This window comes from Chiroxiphia lanceolata, chromosome 16 (assembly GCF_009829145.1).
Source record: "Chiroxiphia lanceolata isolate bChiLan1 chromosome 16, bChiLan1.pri, whole genome shotgun sequence".
NCBI classification, from domain to species: domain Eukaryota; kingdom Metazoa; phylum Chordata; class Aves; order Passeriformes; family Pipridae; genus Chiroxiphia; species Chiroxiphia lanceolata.
The window spans coordinates 14,534,958-14,547,613 of record NC_045652.1 but is presented as its reverse complement, the minus strand read 5'-3'; the positions used below and the strand labels follow the sequence as shown (position 1 = coordinate 14,547,613).

Genomic DNA, 12,656 nt, shown 5'->3' with positions numbered 1-12,656 from the left:
TTCCACTTCTGATAGAGACAGAGATGTTGCAAATTTAGTTACCTGGAACGTGCCTAACCATGACACCCAGGTCTCCAATTTATAGTTTTTAAATGCTATTTAAAATTTGCATTGGGGAAGAGACCTGCAGGCTCTCTGTGTTCCTTTACTGCAGATTAAACTGACAGAGAGTAGGGTTTGGATACTGGGAAGGAATTCCTCCCTGTGAGGGTGGGGAGGCCCTGGCACAGGTTGCCCAGAGAAGCTGGGGCTGCCCCATCTCTGCAAGCGTCCAAGGCCAGGTTGGACGGGGCTTGAAGCAACCTGGGCTAGTGGAAGGTGTCCCTGCCCATGGCAGGGGGTAGAACTGGACGATCTTTAGGATCCCTTCCCAACTATTCTGTGATTCTCTGATTTGTACATTTGCCTCACGACCTCACCAGCCAACTCCATTTTCGTGTTTCTGGCACCGAGTTTGGACAAGAATTCACAAAGTAAACAACTTGTTTCCGAATTGCAGCGGTGCTAGAAAAAGCAGAGAGTAACTTTCCCAGCGTTTGAGGTTCCCTGGATTGCTGCCAACCCTGCAAATTCCTTTTACCGTCCGTGCACAGCGTTATTTGGATGGCCCAGTGGCCCCTCACAAACTTTTTGTAGTAACCGGTAACGGCAGATACACAGATTTCCTCTCAGTGCTCACTGCCAAGGCTGCTCAGAATCACTGCCTTTTTCCTGCTCAAGGAGTTTAATAAACTGACTCTTTTTTTTTTTTTTTGACCCCCACTGGAAAGAGTGAAGAAAATCCATCCTGAAAGAGAATTTCAAGGTGTTTTTCACCATACGAGCAACACGCAGAAATTTCAGCGCACGTTTCAGCTTTTAAAAAGTACGTGTTCCACGTGTTTAGTGTCACCATCTGAGTCTGGTCTAAGTAAGGGCTCACTTCTAACAAGCCCAGCTTACAGGAGAACTGCAACAGCCTGGGTTTTTTTCCCATATACACTGAGAATGTTTTCAGATTAGAACTGGTTTACTGTGCCAGCCTGGAGACAGCCTGACCAGCAACCCACTGAATTTTGCTCTCTGGAACCTCAGGCTGCAGGCAGATAATCCAGAGAGTGTAAGGGCAAAAGGGGAAGGGAAACTGCAGGAACCCAAGCTCAGCTGCAGACAAAGAGCAGAAAGTCTGTGCTTTCAGGGACTGTCACTACGCTGGGTGAGTCCAGGATGCCTCTCTGAGACCTTCCTGCTCTCAGCCATGATCTGCTGCCTGAAGCAACCAAGAAAAACAAACCCCAAACTCCTTCCTTTAAATCCACCAGGACTGAGTTATGTACAGTTTGCCTACAGGGAGGGAAAGCTAAAACAGAAACGTGGAGGGCTGTGCAGAAACAGACCTGGTGCCAAGAATGGATTCAGTGAAGTAACAGGTTGTGGTGGCTTAGACACCAGAGAATCCAGGTTCACCAGAGCAGCATTGGGGCCCAGAAAGGACTCCGGGGTTTTCCGAGCTGCACTTTGTTTTCCTGATGTCCCACTCGAGTGCTGGGAATCAAAGAGATCAGGACTTGTGGTACCGCTATGCTGAGATGGCAAAGTGGAACCTGATTCAGCTGAAACAACACAAAGAGACAAACAAAACTTCCCATTAATCCACACAGCCAAGCAGAGAAAACCCTGAAGTGTCTGACAGCAGGAATGTTTAGTTCTAACGTTGGGATTAGTCAGGCTGGAGTGTGTCAGGGACACCCTTAGCATGCAAGCAGACAAATGTTCTGTAGGAGAGCATGAAAAAGCTGCAGTCAGAGGTGCAGAGCTCTACTGAAGGCGTTCCCTGCTTTGCCCTGATGAGCATTCCCACAGCTCTGCTGCTCCAGGTGGGACTCAGAGGTTCCAAGGAAAAGATACTCAAAAGCCTTGGCTTCTGCCCTTGCCCTACACCACTGCTGTGCCCTTCCTAGCTGGATTCCACCCAGGTTTGATGTTCAAAAATGCCCAGCTGGGCATTAGTCACTGTTCTTTCAGGCAGAACCATCCTGACAGCACAAGGTATCACAGCCCTGACACTGAGGGTCTGGCAGTTTGGATTTAGTCACTAATGACCAAAGGAAAAATAAATTAGAGCATTCATGGAAGTGTATTTTCTCATCTTCCTACTAGAATTTACACGAGAGGAATTCAGTCAGCATGGTTCTGTTTGACTCTCTGAGCACAAGCCCTGCTCCAAACTCGTTGGATACTGGGAATTTAAAATCCAAATAAATTTCTGGGTCAATGCAGCCAAAGGTTACACAGTGCAATTCTATGGATTACAGTGCAAAAGGCCCATTCCCCACAAGTTCATGCACAGGCCAAAACGTGAACAACAAGCTTTTACTGCTGCATTACCACCAGCTTTAATCCTTCCCTTTGTGAAAGTTGATTTTGTTTTCTAATAAAATTTAAGAAGAGAGACATTTGTTGCTGTGACTATCACCCAACCTGTCCACATGCTAAGAACTGGATTCGTACCTGGCTTTTTGGAAGTTCGAAGTGTGTCAAATTCAGAAAAATCATCTTTAACTGTACCATTCAAATTACTGAAGAGGTCAAAAGATGTACTTCCTGTTCAAAACAACAAGACAGCCCTGTCATTAACACATCTTCGGTTGCATCCCACACCTGATCCTCCTGGAAGCAATTCCTAACCCATTTCTGTTACCGAGACTGTTGGGTTCCAGGGCAGCACTTGGAGTGGTCCTGGAGTTACCCAGGAGTTGGGAGAAGGATAATGTCAGAAAACTGTCCTTTCTTACAGAATTAAACAACTAATTGAGAGCAGTTTGCTATTAAATCAGTGTAGGGCACACCTTGAGCATGCTGGGGTTTGGTTGATTGTCTGCATTAGAGAAAGCAGATATTGCTGCAGAAGGAGAAATGGATTTACAGCCTGAACTATCAAGTGTTAATCAGCCCTCAAGTAAAACACATTCTGAACAGAGTTCCAAAGCCAAATTTAGCACTGTTATAGCTTCAGTGATGATTTGACTTGTGCTTCCCAAGTGAAAAGGAGGAGAAATGCAATAGCAAAGGTTGCTGAGATGGCAAAGCCCCGTTAGCTGAAGCACCAGCACTTGCCCAGAGTTCACAACCATTGAAAACATCATCATTTCAAAATTCCACGCTCTTACCTCAGAATGGAGGCAGCAAACCCAAACCCAAATGACCAGCAATCACACTCCTGAAAAGCTTTAAAGTTTGTGTGGCGTGTTTTTTTAATTAGTTTAAACGTTTTTCTAACTTAGTTTTCACCTTTAACACATTTCAAGCAAATATGAAGGTCCAAAAAGAGCACAAAGACAAAACCCTGAGAAAACAAGTGATGATTGAGTATAAAAACAACACTTAAGAAGAACAAAGTTAAAGACTCATTGTCACAATGATCCAGTTATTGCCCTTTGCCCAGTGGAAAGCTGATTAGACAACTTTTAGCAGTACTCAGATTCCTTTGTTTGTTATGTACTGGGATGAGAGACTGGCAGAAAATGCATTTGGGATGCATTTAGCCACGGTGCTGATATGAAAATAGCAGGTATTAAGACTCATCAAGGTTGCATTAGTTACAGAGCATGAACAGACAATTACATCAGCACCTTGGTACCCAGGGCTCAGGGATCACTTCACACCCTCAGTCTGAAGGAACAAACCTTCATTTGCACCTCCAGAAGTCTCCTCGGAGCGTGGAGCTGCTCAACCTGTCAATCTACATCTGCAGAGACATCCATCTGCAGAGCTGTTTATCATGATGAAAGCTTAAATTATAGGATCGTTCATTGCCAGAAATTAAGTCCTTGTCTAATTAAAGATAAAACCCAAGAGCAGCAGCAGTCCCGAGGGCCCAGCAGGCAGCCACAAACACCAAGAGGAGAATGTAGAAGGGACAGAGCACAAAGCAGCACCACGAATTCAGAGCTCTAAGTCAGAATAATTACATTTGATTTTCTTTTTCCTGCTAGTTATTACAACTCCCTTTTATCTTACAGAGCAGTTCTGCACATTGTTCAGCACTCAGCTGCTTTGAATCACACAATGCAAGAACATCATCGGGGTTTCTCCTCATTACTCAAATAACATGAGACTGTTTCTCACCAGAAGTAGAGAGAGGTTTGTTTGCAGGTGCTGGTCCCCAGGGATCCACAGAAGGTTTTGCTGCAGTAGAAGATGACTGAGCAGGAGCCCAAGGGTCATTTTTGGACAGAGGCTGAGTTGTGGATCCTGCTGGTGCTGCCCAAGGGTCAACAGAAGCAGCTGGTTTGGCACCTGCAAAAAGAGTCAGCGGGAACCCCAGTGAGTCCAGCTTCACTTTGGAAAGCCTTCCTGGGAGATTAACCTCTCTTATGTGCCTTTACTGCCAACTAACACTGAACATAAACAGGTGAAGCAGTTCAGCACCAGGAACACTGATAACACTCTGAGCATCAATGTCACACGCCATGAACAACAAGCACCAGGAAATTCTGTGCAAGGCAGATGAATAAACAAATCCCCCCCTTTCAAAGTGAATAAAAATATCTGCAGTTCCAACAAGAAAATAAACAGGCTTTTGTTACAGACATTGCCACCACAACTGACAATACCTGACTAGAGGTGACCTAAATCACAGGGTCTATTTATGAACTCGGGGGAAAGTAAGTTTAGAAAAAGCCCAGAGGTAAAAGGCATGAGATACAAAACACTAACACTTGGAGAAAGACAACAAAGATGCAATGTTTTCCCACTCTTTTGACCATACTGTTATTTTTTAAAAACATAATCAGCTTCCCTGAGCCAGCTGTGCTTTTTGATTCCCGTGTGTAAGCACTCCTGACACAGATCTGAGCTTCCCATTGATATCCCTTATTATTTTCTTTTAACCCAAAGCCTGTATGTTCAGGATTCTCATTTTTATTGGAAATTTGTGACAACTCTTCATTCCCACAAATTCAATGACCAAACTGCTTCAGACTGTGCACAAGGGTAAAGGGGAAATTTAAGGTCAAAGGGAGAAGGAAAGAGAAGGAAACTCCTCTCATCATTTACAATTTCCTGCCAGGTTTTTCTTCTTCCTCCCCAACCTAATTTATTGCTTTTCAGCAAAGCAATTCTGTTCTTGTTTCTACCAATATTTTAAGTTATTAAACCCCAGGAATATTGAAGCAAATCCCACGTTCCTTTTGCAGTGGGCCAGGTGGGTGCTGGAAGGTCATTCTTGCTCGGACCTGACATCCATCCCCCTCCTGGAGCACCAGGAATGGGAGCCCAGCACTTCTCAGGCACATCCTGTAACCTGTACAGTGATCAACTACCTCCAAACCAGGCAGGACATGCAAACATTTCCTCTTCCCTATGAATCTTCTTGGCAGGAATGGTTTAATTCCTAACTGAGGACTGTGTCACCCAGAGTAGTTCAGGATCAGCCCCATGTGCACAACCATTATCTTTAACCACCACGTGGCTCTCAAGTGACAACTGAGAATTATTTTGAGTTTTCCAAACTACATACAAGCCCCCTTGGCATCACAATATTCTCATAAACCAATTCAGTGCTGCACACAATGGCACAAATCCCAATTTGCTGGGTTTTGTTTCATCAACAGGCCCACGGTCTCGCTGCAGCTCCGCACCAGGAAATGCCAGAACTCTCCAAGGAAGCCAAACTATTCCCACACCGGTACTTACACTTCCTTTATCTGCCCTCAGCGCTGAGCTACAGCAATGCCCCACCAGAAATGCTCATGACAGCATTTCCCATCAACTGAAGCTTCCCAAAATGTCTTTTCCTTCATAAAGGGAGCGCAGGAAATGAGAGCGTTTGGGAAGATCCCTTCACGGAGCTTCCATCAGCTCCACTGGAACACCACAGCACATGCAGGGCTTGAGAAATACAGTTTAATGAATGACTCTTTTTATCAGAAAGCTCCTAAATCTTATATCTTCAGGACTATCCTTGGGAGCCAAGAAGTCAGCAAGCTGGAATAAGGGGTTGTGCTGTGGTGGAATGAAGTTGGGAGGCACTGACAAAAAACACTATAGCCAAAACTGATGCAAGGGAAATCCTGTCAGAGGGTGACAGATCAAGGAGGAGAACTGAAAAAAGTCAGATTTTGTTTGTTTTTAACCATGGAAAAATACACTAAATAGCCTCGGGGCCCAAAACTTGGGCTTCTTCTGATTTCCTGTCACCAAAAGAGAAACAGATGACACTTAGAACGATGACCTGCAGCTGGCCCAACAGCTTTGTAGGTGCCTTAAATGCCACCATGAGGAGGGGAAAAAACCCCAAACAAGGCATTTCATTATTAAACTTCAACATTTTCACCAGGAACCTGATGGTGGTGTGTTGAATGCTGATGTAAATGATTTTAAAGAAGAGGTTGGAGAACCACCAGCCTGAAGTGCAACAGATAGAATGCACAAACAAAACCCCAGCTGTTTAAAAAGAGTGGAATTTCCATTTGTTTCTGCTTGGAAATGAGTTGGGGAATGTCAGTTCTAGAGTATGGGAACCAATCAAGATGGACTAATATGTCATGAATAATGTCACAAGCGTGACACCGGACACGGAGGAACTTAGAAAAGCTCAACATCAAAAAGCAAAACCCTTTAAATAACATTCCTCCTGGCAGTTTTCTCCTTACCGAATGATTGCCACGGGTCAGAGGCAGGAGCTGCAACTGTGGATCCTCCCCAGGGATCAGTTTGGTTTGCAACAGCGGGAGGTCCCCACGGCTCCGTTTTCGGCGGGGCCGGTGCCGAGGAGGGCAGGGCATCCATCAGGTCCAACAAAGTGGTGTGCTGAGGGCAGGAATAATCTGAGTTTTAATCAAGAGCATTGTCACTCCGAAGTACAAACCCGTGAGAGTGAAGAAGCAATTATTATTTTATTTTTTTTTCCTTTTACACACCTGCATTGACTAGTAGTTCGAAATTTAACCCACACGGAAGAAGCTTTAAGCTACACAACAAAGCAATCCCAAAAGCATAAAAGAGCTCAGTATTAAGCTATTTTGTGTTACTGTGTTTCAGCTTTTGGCAGCATAACCGGGAGTTTCTTAGTCGAAGGCACTACCTCCTTCTTTTTGGGAATTTTAATTGTGTCTCTGCGACTCTCCTCCAGAGCCATCTGTAATCTCAGATCATCTCCGCGTCTGAGGCGCTCCTCCTGCAAAGGAAATCAACACTGGTGATATAGACCATGAGCCTGCACTGGGCTGCTGCTCCCTCCAGGAATCCAACCCCTGGGCAGGACACCTCCAGGGAAGGCCTGGCCAGCCCTCCCTGCCACCGCTGGTGGGATTATTTGCTAGAATTTGGACATAACTGAGAGAGGGAGAGGAATTTTCTTGCGGTTCTTGCCTCAACCAGAGGTCAGGAGCACCCCGACCCCGGAACACCAGCGGTGTCATCGCAATCCAGTTTGCTGATTGACATTTACCCTCGTGTTGTTTTATTCCTGATGGGAATATAAATGCAACATTCTTTCCAGAATTCAGTTTCTAGGTAGAAACACCGCGGAACTTCGAGTAAACAGCCCGTTTTTAAATGATCACCATGATTTGGAACCACTGAAGGTTGCAGGGAACTAAACTGTAATTTCCCTGGCTTTTCTCAGCTTCCCTCCACACTGATACAAGTGTATAAAGAACACCAAGGGAATCAGTCGAGCCAACTCCCTGTAATTTGAAAGTTTAAACATCTGTAAACTACAATGTTTGTGGTACATTCAAATACTTTAAATGTCTTTGCTTGCATCACATCTTTCAGAAGTTGACTAATCCCCCAGCTGGTATTTTCCTTGTCATTTTTCAAGCTACTTCAACTGATTAGGTTCTGATTTATATTTTCTTTCCTTTTATTGCTCAATAATGATAAAGTTTACTGGGTGACAGTTTTCCTTTCCAAGTACAGAGATACTAATGCTTAACATGCAGCTTAAGCTAAATTGTCACAGGAAGCCTCTAAAATATTACACTCAGCAGGGCTGACTTGAATTTTCACTCATAGGTGAGATTCAACTTCGTTATATATTAACATGCAGCAGACTTTATCCACAATTACTTATCCATCATTTACTCCAAATTCAAAACGAACTTCTTAAGAATTAGCACAGTAACATAACTCAGGTGACAGATTAGGAATCAAGTTACTTTAAACCAAGTTCTTTATATATTCTGGTACTTTGTGTCAGGTCACCCTCTTGTTCCAGACACTCTTACCAAACAACCAGACCATTCAAAATTCCACTGGAATCAGAATTCACTGACATAAATGAAGGTTTTCAGGACCAGTCACGCTTCCAGCTCTTCCTAACTGAAAACATCTTCAGTAATGTGCTGATTAACATCCTCCCACACAAAGTCTTCTTGCAAAGTGACTGTCATCTTCCACTAGTCTCAACAGCTCGGAGGCTGAAGTTACTTTAAAAAAAGAGATTTAAAAAGAAAAAAAACCAAAAAAACCCACAAAAAATAATAATTAAAAAAAAAAAAACAAGAGCAACATCTTCCAAAACGGCCTTTCCACCTGGAGCAAAGCCAAGCTGCCACTGAGAAGAAAACAAAAAAAAAAAAACAAAACAAAACCAAAAAAAAAGCAAAGCAGGATTGCAATCTCAACTATCAAAGGCAAAACCTACACGGGCACCGACCTGCTCCGCCACCTCCCGGCTCATGGCCAGCGCCAGCTGCAGCTGCAGCTCCTCCTCCCCGCTCGTCTGAGGCCGGGCCTGCTCGAGCTCCGAGGAAACTCGAGGGGACGTCGCTGTTGGGAGACAAAACCCACCACGTTTAGCACATCAAACACATCAAACAACAAAAAACATGTCGGATTCTTGCTCTGAGCGGATCCTCCCCCCGCCCCTGTTTTCACCCGTTCATATTCCAGGGAGACTGGAGACCTCTGAAAGCTCCCACCACGGCTGAGGGGAAGGACAATTCGACAGTCAGTTGGTTTAAAGGACAAATATTCCTGGAAAACAAAGGCTTTAGTGGGGTTGTAACATCAGCAAGGACCCCCAGTACATGCTGGACACCCTGAGAACTCTGGGGGTAGGACACCGACTTAAAAATGCAGAGAATTAATTGCTCAAGAAAACATTTGTTGGTATTTCTCACATCTCCCAATGTCACTAAGGATTTGCTGGGAGTTGGCCAATCTCGGGGTAAAACTGGATACCACCCACTTTTCTGTAAAATAATACAGTCCTAATGGGAAGATAAAGAACTATTCTTAACTGCTGAGCAGGCTCAGGGACAAACAAGCCAGCCTTTCATACCCCAAATTTACACAAATACTGTATCATTCTCTGTTAAGAAAGAGTTTGGTCTACGGGTTGGGGGCGTTGTTTGGTTTTTGGTGTTGGTTAGTCTTTTTTTGGATGAAGATTTCCACTAGCTGAGCTCTAGCTGTGATCTCCCCCACTCCACGAGCAACACTCGAGCTTGACAGCTAAAATACGCAATTTCTCAACATACAAACCATCTTTTCTTGATGTTTTCACGACAGCAACATGCAGAAATTCCCATCCCAATGGGACAACACTAGTAAGTTTAGCACTAGACAGTAACTAAACATTTTTTTGTGGTCACTCTCACAAATAATTCTCTAGCATCAAATCATTCACACAGAAATTTTATCTCAGTTTGGCAAGGAAGTTTGTATTTAATGGCTGGAATGATAATTAGGTTTGGCAAAATATACATTGACATTTAATAGAGAGGAACCATGTTTTTAAACTAGCATGGCAAGGTCTAAGAAATCGAGTTTCTTCTTAGCAGGCCAGCTGGGCATGTTTGAGATTGCCAAACTACGTTAAAAAGCACTTTTTCATCACTACTTTAATCCTCCAAACACTTCCCAGTCTTGTCTCTCCAAAATGACATTTCAAAACAAGAAGTGGAACTTCCTCTCTCCTCCAACAGGCCTCAAGGCAGGTGACTCTCCCTAAAAAAGCAATGACCTTTCCATCCCACCTCACTATGTTCCTAAAGGGACACATTAATTTATCCCCCAGAACGATCCCTCCACGTTGTGCTGATCCTGAGGCTCTCAAGCCAACCAGACAAGCTCCTTACTGCAACAGAGATGTTACTCATCCCTCAATTCTATTACTTTTTCAAATGAAATAACTAAATTTAGCCTGTTTGCTCCAACAATCACAGCCAGGCTCTCTGACATATTATATGGACTATTAAAAACAAAATAACTAAAGCATGTGATAATTCCCAGCCAACAGAGGTTAAACGTGAGCACTAGTTCTGGTCACTCAAACCCAAGATGGGTGATTTCAAAACCAGAATGGAGGTGGAAACACTTCCCCTCAGAGCATGGAGAATGTTTTATGTGTTTATCTTTGCAAAAAGAAGATTGAGCAGTTTATGGTTGTTAAACATATCAGGCTTGCAAACACCACAGAGCCAGAAAAGCTATTTAAGATAAAGGGGCAAGAACTAACGGTATAAATTGACCATGAATAGATTTAAGAGACAAGTAGAGAGGAGCAGCTTTCCAGCAGGGAATAGAGAAGGAAAGAGTTGTAAATAGTTTAAAAACAGAGCTGGATAAGTGTGGGACAAATGGGACACCAACAGAGTCACCTGAGAGCAGATGGACCTGGACCATGAGCAGGGAGGCACCTCCTGGTCCTCCAGTTTTTCAACTGCAATCGTGGGGGGAAATGGGATTTCCTGCACTTCCTGCAAATCAGCTTTTCCATCCCTGGTGATGTTACTACATTCCATAACAGCTCAGAAGCTGACGGTACAACGGCTTTAAAATGTTGTGGAATGGGTTTACCCCGTTGATTTTCCTGCCATTTCCACGGGAAGGACTTGCTGAACACGCTAACCAGTCGCAGCTTTTAGCAGCTCACGGCCCTTCTGCCCGGAAAAGCTGCAAGGAGCGGGAATTGCATCCCACTGGCCCTCCCCTGGGGGGTCCTCACCTCCCAGCCATGCACAGGAAGGGCTGGATTGCTTTGGCAGGGAGCTCCATGAGCTCACAGCTCCCAGCAGAGCCCAACATCAGCAGCTCCAGGACCTGAACGGGGATAACACGGCGTCTCACGGATATAAATTATTTCTTTTCACTTTTAGGCTTTTCCAGCAATTCATTCTACTTGGTTTCATTAACTCTAAAAGGCACTTCCAAACTCCTTTCCACAAAAAAAAAAAAAAAAAAAAAAAAAAGGAAAAATGCCCATTTGAAATTCTTCCTTGGGTCTCATTTGAAAAAAAAAAAAACCAAACTATAGGAATGTTGCTATTTTACATTAAACCTCTGCAGTGTTATAAAACCACCTACATTAAAGAGCTGCCAGCGAATTGTTTGAGAAAGGATTAAGGAAAATTCAAAACACTGCTCCTGGGAGTAACCTGACATGCTTTATGCAGCAACTACACTCCTATATGGGCCTCATCCTGCATTAAGGTTTGAATTCCCAGGATCCAGCAGAAAGGTTATTGCCTTAGTAACAGGATCGCTGCCACACAAAGCATCCCTTATCCCCCAGCACATGACAGTTAACTCAGATGTTTATGTAAGATGGGACTCAATAGATCAATTCTGACCTGCTAAGCCCTGCTTTGTTGGGAATTTGGAGATCCCAGTCCCTCCAGGCTGCCCAGAAGCAAACTGGTGGGAATCTGCTCCCGCAGGGAGCGACGCCACCGGGCTGGGCTGCTCGGCAAGGGAATCATCTCCAACCTCAGGTAATCACTAAAGCAGGATTCTGCTCCACCATCTGTCCCCAGGCCAGGCTCTGATGTCTTTCAGACAATATCTATTGATAATTTCCTATATTTTGGCAGTATCAAAAGCCCTCTGTAGATGTCAATAGCTCTGGCTGAGCTGAAGTGAATACACAGGACAGGGAAAGCAGAGTCTCTGCCTGCATTAGTGACAAAAATCACTCCCAGCACACCAGTCAGACTGTGCATTTCCATTCAGAAGGCTGTGCTTGGGTTTTGGGGTTGGTTTTGTTATTCCTGGGGTTTTTCTTTTTCTGATTTGCAGGTGGAATTCTGAAGAACAGACTTCACTTCTCAGTCACATCTGTTCGGAAAGAAAAGCTGCCTCCTCCCTCAATCAGTGCACCCACAAATGTAGACAAACCAAGGTTGACTTGAAAAATTAGATTAATATCAAGGTAAGAACTCAGACACCGACAGAAATTCCCTTGGGAACCAAGCAGAGATCCCATTTGCTAGTCTTCCAGTGAAAGACCACCCAAATAAAAGATGGGATCCGTTCAAAAAGCCAATCTAGGCTCTCAAATGATGGGAAAGCATGTGCAAACTGCTCAATCTAGGAGGAGTTGTGTAATCCACCTTTCCACTGGGAATTAAAGAATCTTTCAGACACAAGAGGAGAGTTAATAACACCTCTGAACGTGACAAGGTGGAGCTGCTCAACCTTCCTGCAGGATTTAACTGTGCTGAGCACACAGAGCACTTCTGAAATTCATTTAACCCTGAACAAATCCTTGAGGTTTGTTTTGGTTTTAGGAGCATTTTCCTCCCAGGTAATCCCTACATCCAGCTCAACAGACGGAGTTGGATAATTTAGTGCCACTACAGAAGCCTGGATACACCAATGGCACTTCCCACCTTCACCAGAAAAGAGATGTAAGATGAGAGAATTTAATCAAGTTGTCAAGTGAC

At 44.2% G+C, this 12,656-nt stretch overlaps 1 protein-coding gene across 8 annotated transcripts in view; it reads right to left on the bottom strand.

Moving 5' to 3' along the window:
• EPN2 (epsin 2) overlaps positions 1-12,656 on the bottom strand; it is a 42,761-nt gene that overhangs the window by 4,762 nt on the left and 25,343 nt on the right. For 5 of the 8 annotated variants that reach the window (XM_032703546.1, XM_032703550.1, XM_032703549.1 and 2 more), the window contains exons 3-8: positions 8,633-8,757; positions 7,067-7,159; positions 6,636-6,792; positions 4,108-4,278; positions 2,491-2,583; positions 1,377-1,592 (exon numbers count right to left, since the gene is read on the bottom strand). In XM_032703546.1, coding sequence (XP_032559437.1) covers positions 1,377-1,592; positions 2,491-2,583; positions 4,108-4,278; positions 6,636-6,792; positions 7,067-7,159; positions 8,633-8,757 — 855 coding nt within the window. The remainder of the gene's footprint in view (positions 1-1,376; positions 1,593-2,490; positions 2,584-4,107; positions 4,279-6,635; positions 6,793-7,066; positions 7,160-8,632; positions 8,758-12,656) is intronic. The other 3 variants (XM_032703551.1, XM_032703552.1, XM_032703553.1) reach the window with 3 other exon arrangements.